Below are 20,204 nucleotides of genomic sequence, written 5' to 3'. Positions count from 1 at the left end.
CTTCTATGTTCACAAATTCACAATATTCTTTACCAGCCAAATAGACAAAGGGATGAATACATCTTCACGACACTTTCATATAAGTGAAAACTGACTGATCAGCAGGACCCTTGCCTAGGCTTCTTAGGGCAACACATTACTTTTAAGAGTCAACTAACTTGCCTACATGGAATATTTCTGGGCAAAATTTAGCCGCATTTAATCAACAACACGATGCTATGCCATGCTGCCATCATCAATACAGTCCAACAAATTATAAATGCAAACGGGAAATCATTCAAGGTGAAGAGTCCTGTTTATGATATAGTTGCAACACATTTATACCTTCTTCGTTAATTTACCAAAATTCCTTCTCTCCGTCTTTCCTCCTATTTTGATTCAAATAGGAACCTTTCCACAAAAAGAATGCCTCCCAGTAAAAATCACAATTATCAGTGAGAATAAACAAGAGCAGTGTGCTGGGGGATTCAATGTCTCATGCTTGGTTTTCAGATCATTTGATAATTCTCTTTCCAGAATCAAGCCCGATTATAGAGTGTTAGTTAATATTCCCACACTTTCACCAGGTGGCACCAGTGAGTTTACAATGAAAAACTTTCACAGGACTTATAAAGAATGAGAGGACAAGTTAACTAAATTTTAAAAATCTATAAATACCCAGGTGTTTATAAACCCAGAAATACAGCATTCCAGTTTCAAAGCCTGACAGAGCTGCTGGTGAGAGGGAGCGTGGCAAGATAATTCCAAAAGGAAGATGCTTATGGTCCTGCAAGACATAGGCACCGGAACCCAATGACTCCAGGACGGCAGAAAGTGATGCATCGGAAAAGAGGTGTCATGCTCCGTGGAAATGAGGAGGAGGAAGAGAAAATCTGCAGTTAGTGACTCATGGGAGATTTCAGGGAGAAGGTACATTTGAGCTGGGCCTTGAAAGATGAGTAAGAATCCATGCGTGGGAGAGGTAGGGTGAGAGATAAGCAAAGGCTCAGACCCAGAGATGGTGAATCCCACAGATGCTTCATCTGAACTAGTGACAAGCAAGCGACAAGCAAGCGACAAGCAAGCAAGAGATGGAAAAATGGGTTGGGGTCAAAGTCAAAAGTTCTTGGAGCGCAAGCTTCAGAATTCACACTTTGTTCCAGCAGTTTTTGAACTCTCTACTCTCAGTCTTAGTCCCTTAAACTCTTAAAAATGGACAACCCCAAAGAATTTTAGCTTGTGGGTTACGTTTATGAATAGTTATGGTATTAGAAATGTAAAAATATTTGTATTAGTTCATTTTAAAAGAAAAACAATAAACCCATCACACATCCTATGACAATAACTGTATTTCCGAAAGCCAAACCAGATATTTAGTGAGAAGTACGGCACCCACTTCCCAAGTCCCTCTCAGGTCTGGCTTGTATCTGGAGTCTCCGACCACTTCTGTGTTCCACCCACTGTGGTCGGTTGGCTGCGTTGGGTGAAGTGCATGGGGAAGAGCTGGCCTCACACAGACATGAACTTGGCAAAGGGAGGGCTCGTGAGGTGCTCCGAGCATTCTCTGGGATCCTCTGCTTGTGTTGTAAGGCTGGCTGGCGGGGATGGGGGTGGGGGGCGGGACACCTGGGGGTCCCTGAGCCGTGAACTGACAGGTTCAGACATTGAGAAGATGAACTGAGAACAAGATGTGGTGGGTTATTTATGTGTTTTTAACAATGGAGTGTACTTCTCTTTCCTTATTCTTTCAGCCATTGCTCTAAACAAAACCCAATGCCCAAAACGCCCGTTATCATGAAACATACGGATACACAGACACAAATGCTCGAACAGACTTGAGGGTACCTTTTCCTCCTTCTAACAGCTTTCTCACAGAAAGCCGCGGGAGTGGCTCCGACTGCAGTGACGACACTGGGGAGGGCCGAGCGTTCACCCTGCTGTGCAGCAGGGTCTGCAGTAGGAGGCAGTCTTCCAGCTGCTTCAGCAGGAGCTTCCAGTACTCCGTGTCCAGAGAAAGGGCCTCCCAGGAATCAGTGAGGGCCTCCGAGTCAGCACCCGCAACTGTGTGGGAAACCTAAAAGGAAAAGCGCGGGTGACACTCCAGCCAAGATTCCGAAGCACCAGCGACTTGAATGAGCCTGGAACCTGAAGGCTGCTGGGTCGTCGGGGTACACGACACAGCGACACACGGATGCTGCTGACAGATATCACTGCTTGACTGGAGGAAACATGAGGGTCAGGTGTGGACTTGGAGACTCAGGGCAATGGTGATGGATTCTGGACATTTACAGAGACCTGCAGTGACGTTCCCCCCACCCCACACCCTGATTCAACCAATGACACCTCACAAAGTTCTCAGGCCACAGCTCTTTCTATTCGTGTCAGGGTAATGATCTCTCTTTAGCATACACTCGCCAACATTAAAAAAAAAAGAGGGTCTCAATTTCTCTCTCCATTATTATAAACATCTTAAACCGGCAATAGTACATTTAGCCTATAAACTATGAGACTGACAATGCTAAGTGACTCTCTTCAGACCTACGGTAAGTGTCTCACCCAGTTTAATGCAACGTCCCCCTCGGAAAAAAATTATTCAATCGGCCATGAGATATTAGGTGGTGCAAAAGTAATTGTGGTTTTTGCAATTATTTTTAACCTTTTAAATTGCAATAACTTTTGCACCAACCTAATATTATTATTAAGGGATGACAGTGTTCTTTTACTTTTGTTTTTTAAATAAATGTCAGTCTCCAAGAGATGAGGAAATACCACAAAGCACAGGGCCCATAGGAAACTCACAAGTCATCCATCATTCAACATTACAGGGCCCAAACAGCCTATGTTTATAAAAAGGGGCTCTGAATGCAATCGTTGAACTTAGGAGTTAGAACAAATGTGAGAAATAATGCAATCTAACCTTGACCTCTTTCAGATGAGGAAACTGAAGCCAGGAGACTCCTTTTTTAAGGGACTCAGCACCAAGCACCAGCCATTGGCGGGGAGCCAGGTCTCAACTTCAGTACTTTTCCTCCCTGTGCCATGCAGCGATTGCTAAGTTCAAGGATGCATGTCGTCCGCATAAAACAAATGAAGGGCAGCGCCCTTCAGCCCCCTTCTTACCCTATAAAGACCTAAGAACCCACTGGACACACATTTCAGAGTCTCCATGTTCCACAACACAGAAGAAAGACAATGCGGCCCCAGAAAGGGCAGGGCGGCCCCTCAGCAGGCTGGACAGGTGACGGCCGAAGCCCCACCTCTGCCATTACCTTCTCCGTCACGCTGCTCGAGATCTGCACAGCGACAGAGTGCCCCACGTGTGCACACAACAAAGCAGCCCCATTGTTCTCAGACTGAATGCAGGCCGAGCGCATCTGCTGCCACCAAGGGGACACAGACTGGGAGTCCCAGGTGTCATCGATGGCCACTGCAGGCAAAGTTCAAAAAGATACTTTCAGTTTCTCAGTTTTTTTGGGGGGGTCCAAAATTTCACATTAAACACTGTGTTAAAACTAAATTCCCCAGCGAAGAGCCTGTTATCTTCCTGAACGAACCAGAAAAATTAACCTATAGTCCTTTATTCAGCGCACGTATGTTCCATCTGCTCATGCTGTTAGCCATCTGCCTCTGACTAGCGTTTGTACTTTCATCATTGCTGAAAAGTACTAGTGAACGTTTTATAGGTTATTGTTTTAATCACACCGAAAATAGTTAAGGAAACTATGAACTCCACCAAAAACCATTTGACCCAACTACTTCACTGAATTAGGAAAATACATTGTTCATACCACATTATTTTTGGTGATTACACGAAATATAAATTTAATTTTCATAAAGCACACTTCAAATGCATCAAGAGCTTTCTCTTTATACACAAAAGAATCTCTATAGTGAAATATGGTGTGTAAGTACTGCAGTCTCCTTTTATCTTTTCTCCCTGTTTCTGGGGCATTTCAAGCACTACACTCTGCCTCCGAGGGCATCGGCCTCGTTTCCGACCGAGCAGGCTGAACCCCAGTGTCCCCGCTTTTACCTTTCATCCTGCTCAGGAGGGACAGCATCGTATGAAGACAGCAGATAGTCCGTGGTTTATCCAGAATATCCTTTTCCTTAGAAAGCCAAACACTCAGGAGTAGAGACTGTAATCAAATTTAAATCTTTTTTCAGTCTAAAAAAATATGTAACATCAACAAAATCTTACACTTTTCTAGATAGCACACGTGTGTGTGAGTGATTCGGTCTTTGGGGCTGGGGAAGAAACGGTTGGTTGTGACAGCTTGTGACATGAGGGGCAGCAAAGGTCTCTTGTCTCCCTAAGAAATTCTTTATCATCTGTCAGAGATCTAAACTCCAGCATCTGCATCTCTTTGGTTTAAGCACTGCCTTCCCCTTGGAGCCTCCATGAAGGAGCATATTACAGTAAGTCCTCACTTAACACCATCAAGAGATTTTGTGACTTTAAGCAAAATGACATGTAACAAAACCAATTTTACAACAGACTAACTGTAAACAAGAGTTAGATTCCTAGAGCATCTCATCAACGTTGTAATGAAATGACGTGGAACGAACGACAGTACTCGACCTGCTGTATCCCAAGGGACACTGCTCCGCTACAGGTTTCAGGTGGGGGGCAGAGGTGTGGACCCGGCTGGCGCGGTCTTGGCCGTACAAAGGCAGTGGGCTTGGCAGTGGGGAGCAGGCAGGTAAAACTATCAAACTCCAAATGTAAATCGCTCACCAGTCACGAGAAACAGATTTTAAACAGAAACACTTCAATCAATGTAAGTGACTTTTAAGATGCATAAGAGCCAGTGTATCTACTCACATTGGAAACATTGTTAGATTTATAAAATTTGTACACAGATAATTCGGGGATAATGAAAAGCTGAACGGCATCGTGTCACATCACATCACAAAGTGCTCATAAAGACTGGCCACCTCAAGGGTTATTTTAGACTAAATTACATTGAGACCAATTAAATGCCATGTCTTAGATCTCTGTTCACACTACGAACTCTTCTACTTTTTCCTCCAGCTAGCCCCTCCCCCAACCAACCACCACCCTGAGCAAATGCTGAAACAAACCAAAACACCTGTCCTCTGCTTAACTTCCCCTGTCTGTTCCTAGGTCAGTCCTCCTCTAGCTCTCACCCAACTAGATAATCTTTGCCTATAGCCGACTGTGTGCCTTTCTTGTTGTTTTTCTTTTCTTAAACTTTAAAAATTCCAATCAGTTAAGCTTTTGTTTGTATGCGGAAGGTCAGTGTGAAACAGAGGATGTCACAAGGGCCAGCAGAACACAATGATAGAATTTTGGAATCACCATACAGACAAATAGAAAGATTTTTTTTAAACTTCAGGGAAAATTAAGGTGAGAGAAGAAAAATAATCAAAGAAGAGAATACAGAGATAAATTAAGCTACCACATGGAAACATAATGGACATACACAAAAGGAAAAGACGGTATATACATTTAGAAGGTAACTATTTCCATAACTAGTACATACAAAATAAGATATCCTTTCAAAACCTCACAGCAAGGAATGTCACATTACATTATTCATGTGAATTTTCGTATTATAGATTCATATATAAATGTGAATATGTTATTTCACATATAGGTGTCACATATTGACATATTACCAGATGATATTTCAATAACAGACTTTGAAAAATAGGAACCTTGAGAGGAAATTTAGTTAATTCCTCTGTGCTCAGTCAAGCAGTACCCACTACTTGTTAAAACCTGTACGTAAGAATGAAAGAGAAAATCCTATGAGTCCCTGGTAGATGCTTCTAATACCTAATGACTTTTCCTTCTGCAAAGTATCCTTCTATGATATTGAAATCCCCAATGCTTTAAAAATCCTTCACTCAGTGGACATGCTGGCAGATAAGAACATGGGGAAGGCGTCCCTTAGCCTTGCTTATCTCTACTTAAAAGAAACCTGTTTTGTCAGTATTTTGGATGAGCCTTATTTTCTAGTCTTTCCTGAAAACTAGTTTGTTTTACAGAATCTAAAACTTGATGAAATCCCACTGCGGATAATTCTAAAGTTTTAAACGTTGTGAAAAACTATCAGCTGTCATCTGTATTACACTAATGTAGCAAAACAGTGACTAAATCAAATGTAACTTTGAAAGAAAAATCCCTGGATATAGTACATTCAAAAACTTTGTAAATTTAAAAACTTACACAACCTAGACTATAAGTACCAAGTTTCTTCATGAACATAATTCTGATAAAATTACCATTGACAATTTTCAGATAATAATCAGGAAACAATAGCAAGAGTACCATTTCAAATAGATTGTCTTCATAACACTAATAATGTATTGTGCTGAAACACATCACTTTTTACTCATGGTTTTTATATGTAAAAGTCTGATATTTTATCTACTATCTCTAAAAACGATTTGAAATTGAAGAATTCAGAAAAACATCGCCAGTCTCTATTGTGGCACTGGCACCAACTGCTTTGGGAACGAGCAAGACATAAGCAGGATGTGTGTCTCTGCACAGGACACAAAATCCCTGCACTTTATCTTCCCGAGGCCACATGGCTTAGCAAGGACCTGACACTGGCTGCCATCTCCTCTGATCAACGTGACCACAGTGACCAAGCAGGCTTTCTTAAAAGCTTGTCTTACTGTACATTCAATTACTTAAATTCCTGGGCTTTGTCTTTTTTTTTAGAGAAGTTCCCTCTCCCCTTCCCATTTATAACTATTAATTGTGTGGAAGAGTACTTATGTGTATGTGTGCATTTGTTGCGTTGTAAGGGGAGAACTGCTGATGGGTAACGTCCCTCAGTCTTTGCAGGAAGGGCAAAAATTTAGTGCTGTAATTTTTCCATGGGGTTTCTTTCACCTGCATTTCTTATAGCACAGAGATTAAATCCTAACATATACGTATTCAAAGCTTGGGAATGTTTGATAATTCTGTATTGCTTTAAGGGAAGTTAGTTTTGTTCTCTAAGATCTTTTATCATTCTAATATGATCATTTTTACCGGTGATCACAGTCCACTGTAAACACATGCATGCATGTCAGAGTCTAAATTTATTTTAGGCCAACCATGGAATATACTTGTCATCATTTACAGGGAATGAGAAAAATAAAATAATATTCTTCATTGAAATATGATTATAAATTTCTTTGATCATTTTAGACAGTTTTCATGTACGTCTCATAATATGCTTCAGACAATGGTTAAAAAAGACAGAAAAAAAAAGACTGACACTTCCGGGTAATGTTCAAGGAAGAACAGCATCCAGCAATAAGAAACCTTACCAACAATAGCTGAGGGCTAAGTCCAGCTGACTCCAAAGTATGACACATGTCCTCCGTGGAGCTTTCTCCATGCAAACACTTCCAAAAAAAGAAACTGCCTAGTGAAACAAAAACAAAATGCATTAACCAATGACCACTTACCGTATGGACTAACAATCTTCCTAAATTGCAATCTAGACCCCCAGAGGAACAAAAGAATACGAAAGGAGAGAAATTAATGGTTCAATTTGCTTGATTTATGAATGAAGACACATCATTACGTGTCTAACACCATCTTTGAAGTATCCTTATTGACACAACTTTTATGACATAGTACATCCATATCCACCGTATCTTTCTCTTTCGTTGATAGAAAAATATACATTAGTTCTTTGGTTGATTTAATTTCAATACAAACCTACAGTATCTTTGGGATGCGGTGTGGGCCTCTCAGGCTTTCTTCTAGAAGAGGAAGGATTTCACGAGCACTTTATTATTCTACCTACCTAAAGCCACATACTCGTCTTCACTTATCTTCTTTATGTTGATCGCATCTTTCTCACATTCTAAATATTCCAGGAATGTTTTTACAGGCAACACCCCATCCTTATCATCAGAAAATCGGACAGCAGTCCTGGTGTTCTCTTGTTTATACTTCTCTAATAATGCCTGGAGCTTAAGCAGTTCTTTCTCATCAAGCCTCAGTAACACAGCCAAGTCCTTAAAAATAGGGGGAAAAAGTTCTGAATAGACTGTATTTCTATGAGTCTGCCATATGTGTCAACCCCATCATCTGAAATGAAATGCAAGGTGATAAGCAAAAGATGACTTTTTAATTAATGTGATAGCTGTAACGTACTCTGCTTAAAACCTTCCTCTCAAATTACTCTACTTAAAACTTGACTGTTACATTCATCATTAGAAGGTTATTTAAATAAGCTAATCTAGAAACACTAGAAACACTACGTATTACTAAAAGTACCATTTTTAGAAAGTTTCTTGATATTATACACTTATAAAATGTATGAATTTTAATAAATGTGTGTTAGTATGCAGTTAGAAAAAAATGTAACGGTGTCAACTGCTACTCTTGTGATCCTAAGGAAATTAAAGAACTATTCAATAAGAAATTGAATCCTTACTTATTAAGCAGCATAAACACTATAAAAGAAAACACTGGAAAAACCAGCCTCACTATATCTCCATATAAATCCTCTATGTGGCTTTTGGGGCTAGAGATTGAAAAGTCACAGATACAACCTGCCAGCCTTTCAAACTATTTTTACATGCCGTATGTGCAGAAACATCTCCTGATACTACTATTAGTTCAGAGACAAGTACACACACACACACACACACACACACACACTCTCTCTCTCACTTAAAAGACCCTAAGTTTGCCATAGCACTCAAAATTTCCTTTCCCCATGCTACATGATTAGAGCTGCATTTTTAAACAAGAGTTTGGTTTATTTCCTTAAGACTGCTGTTTTTAAAAAGTAGTAAACTGTGAAATGCTACTGAACACATACCAGTAGTTCAATCCTATAGTGAATTTACACAGGCACTTACATGAACCGTGTCCCAGAGACAGCAAAAACGGATTACTTCAGATTTGAATTTTATTTTTGTGTGTACAAAATTAGCCATTCAGCCTAGAAGCTTTTTGAAGGATCTAAACAAGTCGACAGCAAAATATGGTTTTAATTCTTAAAAAGTGCTTTTAAGATAAAAAATAATAAAATAAAAAAACCTGCCAAGTGATTTTTAAAATTTTGTAATTCTTTTATCCTTTGCACACTACATTAGGGCTATCAAGTAAAAGTAATTCTCTATGGCACTATTACGCCACACATTTAACTTTCTTTGATGGGTTGAGACACAGTTGGGACCTTATGGAAAAAGTAGGCATTGAAGAATCTAAGAAATGTGTAGGCAATCCTGTCGACATAACTTAATCAACTTGAAACTTCCTGTTGCTTGTTATGATTTTACTCTGTTGGTGAAGTAGACAGAAAAACGAAAGATGCTGGAAAAACAGCATTATCATTTATAATGGCAATCACAGAATATTACTGTGAACAGATTATTGTTAAAATGCTTTATAAAATCCATCTATAATCCCAAATATAAAAAAAAGATGCTAGAATGTGTGGCTTGTTTCCATTACAGAGAGAAAATGACCTCCAATTTTTGTTTAAAATTTTGTAATTCATGTATATTTAAAACAAAAGGCTTTCACTAACTTTCAGATACACGAGATTATTTTCAGATACACTTGACAGACCACTAAAATCACTTTGATAATAACTCTCCTTTAGGTAAATAAAAGACTTGAGGCTTTGATGCCAGACAAACAACCAAGGTCACACAGTAATCTGAGGGAATAGAGAGAAAAGATTTCTCTCTATTCCCTATTAAAGAAACTTAATTTCTCTATATGGAAAGTAAAAATTTTATATACAGTCCTCAGAAATGAACAATATTGCACTATAATAAAGATTACAAGCTGCTGTCGCTTTCTTATGTTTTATAGAACCAAAGCATAGAACATTTACTATAATTATTTCAAACACTCTGCTGTAAGATAGAATATTTTTTAAAAGTATTTCATTATGTAGTATACAAAGAGCAAGCTGTATGAGTTTGCTAACAACACAGAAAGTCTCTTCTGCTTAGCAGAATCATTTTTGTTTTCCTTAAAAAAAAAAATTAGTTTTGCAACTTCAGTAAACTGAATATATTTTAATTGCCAAACCTTGTCCAGAAGTGTATTGTAAGAAGCAACCTCAAAAAACAAACTGAGCAAAACCAAATGCTTCAAGGGTGGTCTCAGTGGATTAACATAAAATTTAATATTCTAGCATAAATAATATAAATTTAGCTGCAAGGCAGAAGGAGCCAACAGGAAATCTTGTAAAGAAAATACACCTTCGCAGTTCATAAAAATTCTTGATTTTCTACTCTTTACCACCAATTTAAAAAATTAAACATAAACAGAGCGATTATTTTGTATAAAAGGATGACTCACATTATCAGAGAAAGGTGTGTCTAACTGAAAATCAAGGGAATTTAACTGACTGGCAGATTCATAAAGATGGAGTAATTTCAATTTATTGGCACAAAACTGTAGCAGTCCTTCGTCAACAGACTCAAGTTCTAAAAGGCAGAAGGAAAAAACACATTAAAGAGATATATTTAACAGACTCATAGAAAGACTTTTCTTTCATTAAACCTCTTAATATTACATAATCCCCTGATGCTCTATTTTATTGAACATTGGGATGCTTACGTTACAGCAGATGAATAAGGCAAAGGATTTTTCTATCATGGCAAAATATCTAACTTTTTAAATGAAATAAGCTGCTTTAAGAATAGGGGTCAAACAAAAAAAAAAGGAAAAAATGAAGAAGAAAAAAGAAAGGACAAATATCTTAGTCTAATACTCAAATGTAAATAAATGGTCTGGAAACAGCTTTGAAAACGTTCTCCCTCACCCCATAACTCATATGCCGCCTGCCAGGCTCACACACTGAAGACAAAATATAAAGAAAGCTCCCTGGCTCTTCTTATTAGAACGGTGCTCAGATATTATAATTCAACCCAAAACAGTGGATTGTGACAGATGGATCCTCAAAAAAGGGTGGCAAAGAGACCAAAAGTAGAATTCCACTTAATATCCTATCAATAAGGTTTTTTTCAAGATAAATGCTGGAAAAATACTCTCTATGTGATACATGCCTGTATGATAATTTAAATATTTATATCTAATATAAAACAAATACTCTTTTAAAAGGCAGACACGGAAAACCCCTAAGAACTCTTATTTAGGATACAGTAACCTGGAATATTGTCTAAGTTGTTATAGCCATAATAAAGCTTAGCATACTAAACACTGGACATTTTTAGGACTCTCATTTATGAGTAGAGTAACTAGTGATGATTTTACAGAACTCCAACAGTGGTGTTTGGTTTACTCCCAGCCCAGTGCAAGATAATTTTTGATTTAATAAATGTTGATATTTTGTTAAAGCTTTGTAGGGTGTGTGTGTGGGGGGGGCTTTATATGTGTACCATACTTTTTATTTTCTTGATGTGTCTTTGTTGGTTTTTATTTGGCGTTGGCTGAGCCAAAGGATCAAAAATCTGCCTTTTGCTCCCACCACTCATACTTTTTAAAAGGGGTATTTCTCACAAGTTCTCTGCACTAAAGGAGTTCACTGTTTACCAAAAGTCAGCTTAACATGTGTTGAAAAAAGACTCTCAAAATTAGGATGCTGAAAGTCTTGAAAGGGCATCCTGTGATTTGTTAATTAAGCCACTGTAAGTTGGCTTAAATATAATTAGTATACAGCTGGCTTTATATAAGTAACATGACAAGCAAAAAAAAGGAAGTCGGTACCCTATACACTACAATTTAACTAATGTTAGGAAGTCAGAATAGATGGAATTTTGCTGGCTCAGCTGGACAGAGTATGGAGTTACAACCCCACAGTTACAGATGTAATTCTTTTCAGATGAATAAATTCTGAACAGTAAAAAACAACCAGAAAATTCAGAACCAATAATGTAATCGCAGTCTGTGATTCTGGAAGTCCTAACTCTGCTTATGAGGGAATGGGTGAGAAGACGTGGACTCCATACATAAACATTAATCAAATCACAAGTCAGAAATCACAGATCAATATTTTTATAATGATCTTGGTCAAAACATCATGACTTACAGAATGTCGCATGTACAAAAATCTCTCCTCCCATGAATAAAACACAACACAGCAAGAAAACCTGGTTGTTTCTGCGTACCACCAACTGACTTCCCCTAATGCCAATGGCTTTCAAATGTTCTCCAACTGTGTTAGAATAATCACTTCTCACAATTCTATCTATACCGGTAGCTTTCCTCACAGTAGAGGGATGCAAAAGAAAAATACTGACAGTAAGAAATATTATATAGTCAGAGAAAGCTCAGGTAAAAATCAACTGTATACAATGAACAGGGAGTAAAAAAATCCCAAACACTAAAGGTATGAAATGAGTTCCCTTTTACCTTACCTTACACGTTGTTTTCACATTAACGTAGCATGATGTAGCATACGCAGTGAATAGCTTTCTACAATCAGGAGTTATAAAATCTGAAGGGAGAGTACAGCCTCCTCTCAGCACAAACCTATTACCTTGATTTTTTAAAGTGTCCATGAGAGTCTGAGTGATGTTTCTGAGGCAGGAAAATGGTAAACGTTCACTTGCCAAAATGCTTTCCAAAGCCTGGAAGAAAGATATTGATTCAGCAATTCTAGTAATTAGAAGGCAATGATTCTGTTTTTGAAATTTGACATTAATGCCTACACTTTCACTACCCTACGTTTCAGAGGGAAGCTCCATTTTCAAGATGTGTTAGTATGCGTACCTGAGAATTGTACTTGCATGACAAGTAAATGTAATCAATTTCATTTCATGCCAAATATGGTGTTAATGACAAAAAGTCCAGACAGGAAGAAACCACCAGAAGGCAAGGGTAGTTATCCACATGTGTTCATCTTACATAATACTATTCTTTAATCTGAATATATGTTATGGATGGATGTGTGTGTATAAAACACACACACTTGGGTCTATGGTGACAGTATCTTATTTTTAAAAAGAAAGGAAAAAACCAACAACGGGAACTTCTACATGGGAATATAAAAAAGGATGAACATGAATAAAAACATGAAAAGAAGAAATGAGTCTGTCATGTTTGCAGGGAAATGAGAAAAATAAAGATTTTTCTTAAGAGGGATATGTAATAGCTACTCAGCAGGAAATACACTTACTTGTTTATATACACTTATATACACTTACTTGTTTTTTGGTTGCAGGGTACTTAATATCGAGAATTAATTCCTTTATTTCTGTTTCAACCGAATCTAGAAAGAGAAATGAACCAAAGCAAATTTTTCACTTTTATTAGAGCAAAACTTTATTCTGAAGGAAAAATGCATCTTTTTGTACTATCAGTTTAAAAGATTTCTGGGTTCTCTCACATTATTGTAACAACTGTTAATTACCTCTAGGTGGCATGCTTCAATGCGACAGAGCAATTCCATTTAAAAGTACTCGTGATTATTTGCACCTCACCTCATTCTGGAAAGGAGCTGCCATAGCTCACACATGCACTGAAGTATTTTGACTGCGCCATTTGGAATAGTCTATTAATTTGAAAATGACATAGCAATATGCTTTGTTATTTTTATTAAAGGATACCTACCCACATTGGGAGATTTTGTTTTCAGTAAGGCTGCTAATTTCTTCACTAAGTGCATGTCTTTGGCTCGTTCACTCTTCTTATCACTAAAACAATAAACACAACACGCTCTTACAGAGGGTGAAATTTGTTTCCTTCTAATTCTGACATTCCAATTTTTATTTTGTCCTTTTTATTCTTCCTATTTAACTTTCAAGGTATCAGTCTAATGAGGGGGGGGAAAAACAATAACTAGAAAACAAAGCAAAACAAATAGCAAAATAAGGGACTTGGAGAGGTTAGCAGAGCGACCACCGTGAGCAGACACGGTAAATCTTACCTCAGTGCTAAATGGAAAGGAACGACCACTGTTTTCATACTTCCAGACACGGGATCGACAAGACAGATCTGGTGAGTCTGTGGCTGCCAACTCTGACTGGTGACATTATTTAAGCCCATTATTTTGTAGCCGGGATACAGAAGCCTGAGGAAATCACATACCAATACAATACAGACATTAGAGAAAGGAGACACGCCAAAAGGTGCTTTTATGGTAGCTAGGGACCCCAACATTAGTATCAATTCAGGAGCAAATTATTTAATTAGGCAAATAAATACGAACTGAGGGAAAGCAGGACTCATCTGGCAGAGTTACCCTGTTAAAATGTGCCAGAAAATGGAACGAGCACAGGCCTATCCTGAACGGGATAGGGAACAAGGGGCCTAGTTCCCCTCACTGACCATCAGCAGGGGAATCGGGACGCATCTTTCCTTTGGAGCCTCCACAGTGTAAGTAAGGGGTGGGGACAAATGGCAGCACCGAAGCTAACTTTAATTCAGTAGCATATCATGGCCTTTTTGATGTGATTTGTTATTAAATAATCATACACCAGGCACTCGCAGGAAAAACCATAATAAAGAGCATTTCAAGTCTCAAACAACTTGCCCACAAATAAGGAGATGGAATGAAAGCTTTACTTGAGCAAAGCCTGCCTTTCCGTAACCAGGGAGTGCCCGGGCCTGCGGCTTACCTGCAGTGCTTGCCCACGTTGAAAGCGCCCACTCGAGGCCCTTGCTGTGTGCTCCACACTTCCAAAATGCCCCTCCGTGGTGCATAGATCACAAGGAACTGAGCTACTCGACTGGGACCCTGAGTGTTTCCAAAGGGGGAAAGATCCACCTTTTCTGGGACTCTTTCGTGGAGGTCCTCCACGATTTGGATCCAACCAATCTGTGCGTCCCGATACCCTTGGGAACAGAGAAAAAGGGGAGCTAATTAGTTAATTAATCTAAGTTCAATAATAGCCTTCTGAAGCACTCTGGGTATTTTTTTGGGAGGTGGAGGGATTTAAGAAAAGCTATAAAACTATGTTCTTTTTAAATTATGAAATATCTTAAGCTGAAAATAATAATTATAATGAATACGGAAACAATCATGAAGTTTCATTATATCTTTACATTTTGCTCCATTTATTTTAGATCACTTTTTTTCTTTGAAAAGAAAATAGGTATCATTGAAGAAGCCTCCTGAGTATCCTTCCCTGATGCCGTTTTCCTCCCTCCCTCTTTAAAAAACTCTCTCCCTTTAGATTTAAAATAAAAGTCAATTAAAATATAAGAAAAAGATCAATTGGTTCCCTGCGATTGGTGGTAGGCAGACAGAGGGAAAGCATGGGCAGTGACGGGAGGAAGTGCCTGCATGTGAGAAGATGAAGCTGGCACTGTCTTCATTTGAGGGTAGCCCGTTACAGGTAATTGATGCCTGTCTTCCCAGCACAGGGAGAAAAACTGACTGTACCAGCTGCCGAAAGATAAGCAACAACGCCAGTAAGATCACCTCAGTGGATTTGGACCGGTTGGTACACCTAAGTCTTCTAGGTTCTGGAAAAGTCTTGCTGAGAACACACCCTTGATATTATGTCAGAAAATAAACACCAAGGAGAAAGAATGTATCTGCAGCTTTAACACCTATTTCTAGAGACCCTTAAACATGTGGCAGGTAAGCACTGAAAGAGTCTTTGGCAAGAAGGGAGAGGAGACTCAGTGTGGGCCAGAGGAATGTAGTATCCTCAAAACCATGACTCCTCACACTGCTAAGTGCAGACCAGACTGCCCCATCCTTGTGGTTTCCAACCAGCAGTCTGTGCTAACATGCACTGTCCCAGACAAATCCAAACGATACATTCTCCACTTCTTCTTTAGTCAAGGAGATGTTATTTTGTTCAGCTTGACACAGTGCCTACATGTTTTCAAGTCTTCCTTGTAATTAGGTACAACTATGTGACTAAGTCCTGGATCATGTTTTATAGCAAAAGGTTGGAGGGACTTCAGGAAATATCTTCAAAGTAGACTGACTCAGTTGGCAGTTTTTCCTTTCCCCTTCTTCCTTCCTGGAACGCAGGTAAGAAGGCTGGAGCTCCAGCAGCCATTTGCACCATGAGATAACCTTGAGTGGGGAAGCTACATGGCAGGAGACTGGGTTCTGAGAGTATCACGGTGATTTCGTATCAGTCCTGTACTTGGCTCTGTCATTAGCAGCTAACTGCACTCCCAACTGACACCATTCCCAAGAAGCTAAGTAAACCGGCCCAAGCAGGTGGATATGCATGTCAAGTCAGCAAAGACGGATTTTGCTGGGTTTTGCTCTTAAACCTGAAAGACTTGGCATTCTAGATTTGGGGAGATCATCTGACTCATGCGTGGCCTTTTGAAATGGAATGAATGTAGCAGCGGCAAGAAACTGAGTTCAGGAAATGACAATGATGGTGAGAATTGAAAGGAGTACATAAAGAGAGATGGAAAAAGTCCCTATGAGCTCACGAAACTTAAAGGAGAAATCAACTAGATTACTGGATCTAGTGTTGCTGACCCGAGTTCATGTTAAAACAAGAAACCATAAACATAAAGGACTAAATAGTGTTATTGACCAGAAGCTAAGGGATGATAATGCTGCTCAACGATTGGATTAACTTTACTTCTGGGGTGTTGTAAGGAAGTACCTTTCCACATGCGTATTGCAATTCCTCTAGCTACATCCAACAAAAGAACTCGGCCAAAATCATCTGTCACTGCTGCCAGTGTGTTACACGGAGACAGACATATGCTTTCACCGTGGCGTCTAGAGTCTGGGAGTCCAAATCTGATATTTAAAAGGAAACAAGAAACTCAAATCACATTCCAATCCAGAAACAGGTAACAGAATAATGAAATGCATAAACGAAATAGGCTGAATCTGTTTTCATACAAAGAAATGTGAACCTTGCATGGACTAATAGGTAATTTATTAACTATTCACATCTGACATTCTGCACTATAAAATACATAGAGAAGTTTCTCCCGTTATAAAATCAAAACACCTGTGTCTTATTTCATGGGTTTTTTGATACCGATATCCACAACTTTATATTTTTAAGAGAATATCAAATACGTTGTAACTATCTTATCTTTCTTTTCCTAAGTGGTATGTCAGAAAACAGTACCCTCAAAACCAACTAATTTTAGAATACTTTGCTCCTACACAGGCATGTTTAAAGTCCTTACTCCTAGCCTGTTGCCTTTTTTGCTAGATTGCGTATCTTGCTGACACCACTGTTACCAGCCCGAAGCAAGAAATGTTCTTCGTCTAAAGTTCCTTTTAAACTGCTCTGGGTCAGTCATCAATCTTCTCAGGGCTGAGAGTGAAAGAAAAGCAGAAGGTACTGACAAAGGACCAGGAGAGCTCGCTGAGACAAAAGTCCCTGAGACAAAGTGCTTCAACTTGGTTACATCTGTTCGGGATGCCCAGGGGCCATCTGGCTTATTTCTAGATTCTTGGGCGAAATGAGAAAATGTGACATGCTATAGTATTTTTAAATTAAGATGAAAAAACCTTAGAAGATAAACTTCCATAAATTCTAATCACAGATAATGAATTACATCTCTTTAGGTAAACACAATCTAAAAGACGGGGGGAGGTTTCTAGTTCCCTTGAAGACTCATGTGATCAGCTAACCCCCCAGAAGACCATACATTTAACAGTACTTTTCTAAACAGCCTCCAGTTTGAGACGAGCACGACCAACTTGCCTTACAGCTAATGGCGTGGCTGGTTCCACCTTCGGCTTCTGCTTCTGGACCGGCTCTTCGTCATGCTTACTTTTCCAGCCAAGCCAACCGCTGAAAAGGAAGAACATTAGAATAACACCAAGGCTTCCCGAGTCCCCAAGGGCAGGCTATCAAATTGTAAGTTAAAACCAAGCTCGATACAAATTAGATGGGTTTTTTTTAATGTTAGGTGATTACCTGGCAGCATTAAATAAAACAGAAGTGAGTTTACTGGCAACTGCTAGTGCAACGTGTGATAATAGTGGTTGTGTGCTTCCCTGAAAAACAGAATGTTTGAGAGAGAAAACTTAGTTTGTCCGACAAAGGAACAAAACACATTTTCTGAACAAGGCTTACTCTAAAAATTTTGACAAGTTGTAAAGCCTTGACTAGCAAGGAATACGCAGCTTCATTCAGAGGGTACAGTAAAAACTTGATTTTAGGAGGTAACAGTATCATCAAAAAGCATCAAGTCTATAGTTTAAATGTAAAAATCACTAGTAGTCCATTTTAGCTTTAAGATTTCCCTCTTTAAATTGTAATTTAATTTAAAATAAATTAAACTAGGACATTAAGATGGCATTGCTGTAACAGGGCTATAAACTTCCCATCTATATACAAGTGACTCTTCCCCTTCTCGCTCTTTTATGTATTTTTACATATACAGTAAAAAGATAGTTCAGACAATTCTGAGAGGGCAGCTTTTTAAGTGAGAAACAAGAGCTGCCAAATCTAACACCTAACTTTTCCCTATTCTAAGAAGCAATTTTCACCACTTCTGTCAACCACAGTGGGCAGCTTGTTCTGCCTTCACAATTCCTCATTGACGCAAACTGCTGGTGGCTGACGTCATCGACAACTCACTGTTGCACCAATAGTTAAAGGCAACTCAACTGTCCAAGAGCTTGTGAATCAGAAACAAAGAAGTCTGTTTGTTTTACACTGACTCTAGTACCTTTGCAGTTAATCTAAAGAATTCAGAAGAACGTGAGCTGAGGGATCCATTTGAGCTTAAACTGAAACGTAGAAATGGAAACTGTTTCCTCTTTCTAAGGCTAAGTTACCCCACCCCTTCTGTAGACAAGGTGAAAAATCCACTTGTGCCCTCTATGATCAGGGATAACATTCTTACCTCTAGAGCATAGAAGAAGCCAGTAAATGGATTGGACCCTACAGTGATATATTGAGACATGGCGGGTGGACTGTTTTTAATTGTTGCATTAAATCCACCTATATTGGAGGCAGTCTTCATTTGATCAAAAGGGGACAGCGTCATAATACCTGATGATAAAACAATACACGACTCAAATGCACTGAAATGACATTGTCATTGTAGGTCATTAAATGTTTACTTTAATTCCATTCTGAGATACTGCTTAATTTTGTTTCACAGACAAAAGTCATTTTTTAAATCAATGTCATAACATATTCATAAGATTAAAATTGCCAGCTATAATTCGTCTCAGCTATAAAACATTACATCTTATCTCTAGGGCTTCCTCTGCAAGGTTGCTCTCCTACATGCATCTCTTCTCATCCTTCCTGTCTCGGTCTGAATGTCACCACCCTGGCGAGGCCTTTTCTCACCAGTCTACCTATTGTGCCCTCTTCACTTACTCTCTATTATAACTGCTGATTGTTTTCACAATACACACTAGTATTTTGGTATTACTGTATTTATCCACTTGGTTTAATTGTTTACTATAAGCTTCCTCAGGGCAGGGGTCCTGTCTGCCTTGTATTTCTAGCTCCTGGGACATAATAGGTGCTCGTTCATTTATTTGTTGAATGAACGAACCAATTTAGACCTTTACATAAAGTTCATTGCACTTTCTTTCTTTTGTAGGCTGGGAGATAAATGAATAAAGTAGTATTTTCTATCCAATTATTTTTCCTAGCCTGTTTCAATGTTCCAAAGTTTGATTAACAGAACAGGGAAGCAACCCTGAACTGAACTCAACACTCTGGAATTTTGCAGCATTTTTATGTCAGCAAAAAAGTCAAGATGAACTGAACGTCTACCAGTAAGGTGCTTAGTACAGAGAGTTCCAGTCAGTACTATGCAACAGTAAACACAGATGTGACACCTGCCTCTTCTCCCTGTGCCCTCCCCGCAGCCAGTGTGTGTAGATCGTGCGGACTTCCAGTTGGGTCAGACATGGGAAGCCCCATCAGGAGAGCAAAGAGAGAAAGCAGAATGAAGTCAGGATATCTACTCCCCTGTGACCACTGAACAAAAGTCCATCCCTGAGCAAGTGCAAACTATGTCTCGAACCTTCTCCCTCTCCAGCTCCACCGCCTCCACCCTACACCAGGCTGCTCAGAAGGTGCTGGTTCTGCCAGTAGCCCCAGCACCCGGAACTGCTCCGGCCCTCACCCCTTTCAGCCTCGGCGTGGCTAACAGCTGGACTGTTACCAAGCCCTGAGACACGGCACCAACCCGGTGGTTCTCCTGTCCCACATGTTTATAAACACTCTCTCAACTAAAGCTCTTTTCAATGATCCTATTTCCAGGGTGCCATCTGTCTTCCATTAGGACTCTGATAAACTCTGATCTATTTAGCAAAACTGATGTGAAAGTCTCTTCAAAATATATTGATTAGAAAGGGGCTGTAACCGTTGGTATGACATGGTCCTATTTATGAAAA

The 20,204-nt window shown here is 39.2% G+C and overlaps 1 protein-coding gene and 1 non-coding gene across 2 annotated transcripts in view; both read right to left on the bottom strand.

The window, feature by feature from the left end:
* Window positions 1–20,204, bottom strand: part of RAB3GAP2 (RAB3 GTPase activating non-catalytic protein subunit 2) — a 61,620-nt gene that overhangs the window by 12,139 nt on the left and 29,277 nt on the right. The window contains exons 10-24 of the mRNA XM_019741692.2: window positions 18,689–18,837; window positions 17,755–17,834; window positions 17,539–17,628; window positions 16,474–16,613; window positions 14,506–14,722; window positions 13,815–13,958; window positions 13,499–13,581; window positions 13,093–13,157; window positions 12,426–12,516; window positions 10,283–10,410; window positions 7,758–7,971; window positions 7,273–7,370; window positions 4,013–4,118; window positions 3,249–3,406; window positions 1,825–2,053 (exon numbers count right to left, since the gene is read on the bottom strand). Coding sequence (XP_019597251.2) covers window positions 1,825–2,053; window positions 3,249–3,406; window positions 4,013–4,118; window positions 7,273–7,370; window positions 7,758–7,971; window positions 10,283–10,410; window positions 12,426–12,516; window positions 13,093–13,157; window positions 13,499–13,581; window positions 13,815–13,958; window positions 14,506–14,722; window positions 16,474–16,613; window positions 17,539–17,628; window positions 17,755–17,834; window positions 18,689–18,837 — 1,992 coding nt within the window. The remainder of the gene's footprint in view (window positions 1–1,824; window positions 2,054–3,248; window positions 3,407–4,012; window positions 4,119–7,272; window positions 7,371–7,757; window positions 7,972–10,282; window positions 10,411–12,425; window positions 12,517–13,092; window positions 13,158–13,498; window positions 13,582–13,814; window positions 13,959–14,505; window positions 14,723–16,473; window positions 16,614–17,538; window positions 17,629–17,754; window positions 17,835–18,688; window positions 18,838–20,204) is intronic.
* LOC141567964 (small nucleolar RNA SNORA36 family) lies at window positions 19,395–19,526 on the bottom strand. Its single transcript, XR_012491008.1, has one exon. It is a non-coding gene; the product is annotated as a small nucleolar RNA SNORA36 family (small nucleolar RNA).

The sequence above is a fragment of the Rhinolophus sinicus genome, linkage group LG12, assembly GCF_036562045.2.
Source record: "Rhinolophus sinicus isolate RSC01 linkage group LG12, ASM3656204v1, whole genome shotgun sequence".
NCBI lineage: Eukaryota > Metazoa > Chordata > Mammalia > Chiroptera > Rhinolophidae > Rhinolophus > Rhinolophus sinicus.
Note: the sequence above shows the minus strand (reverse complement) of the source record. Positions and strands in the feature narration are given on the sequence as shown.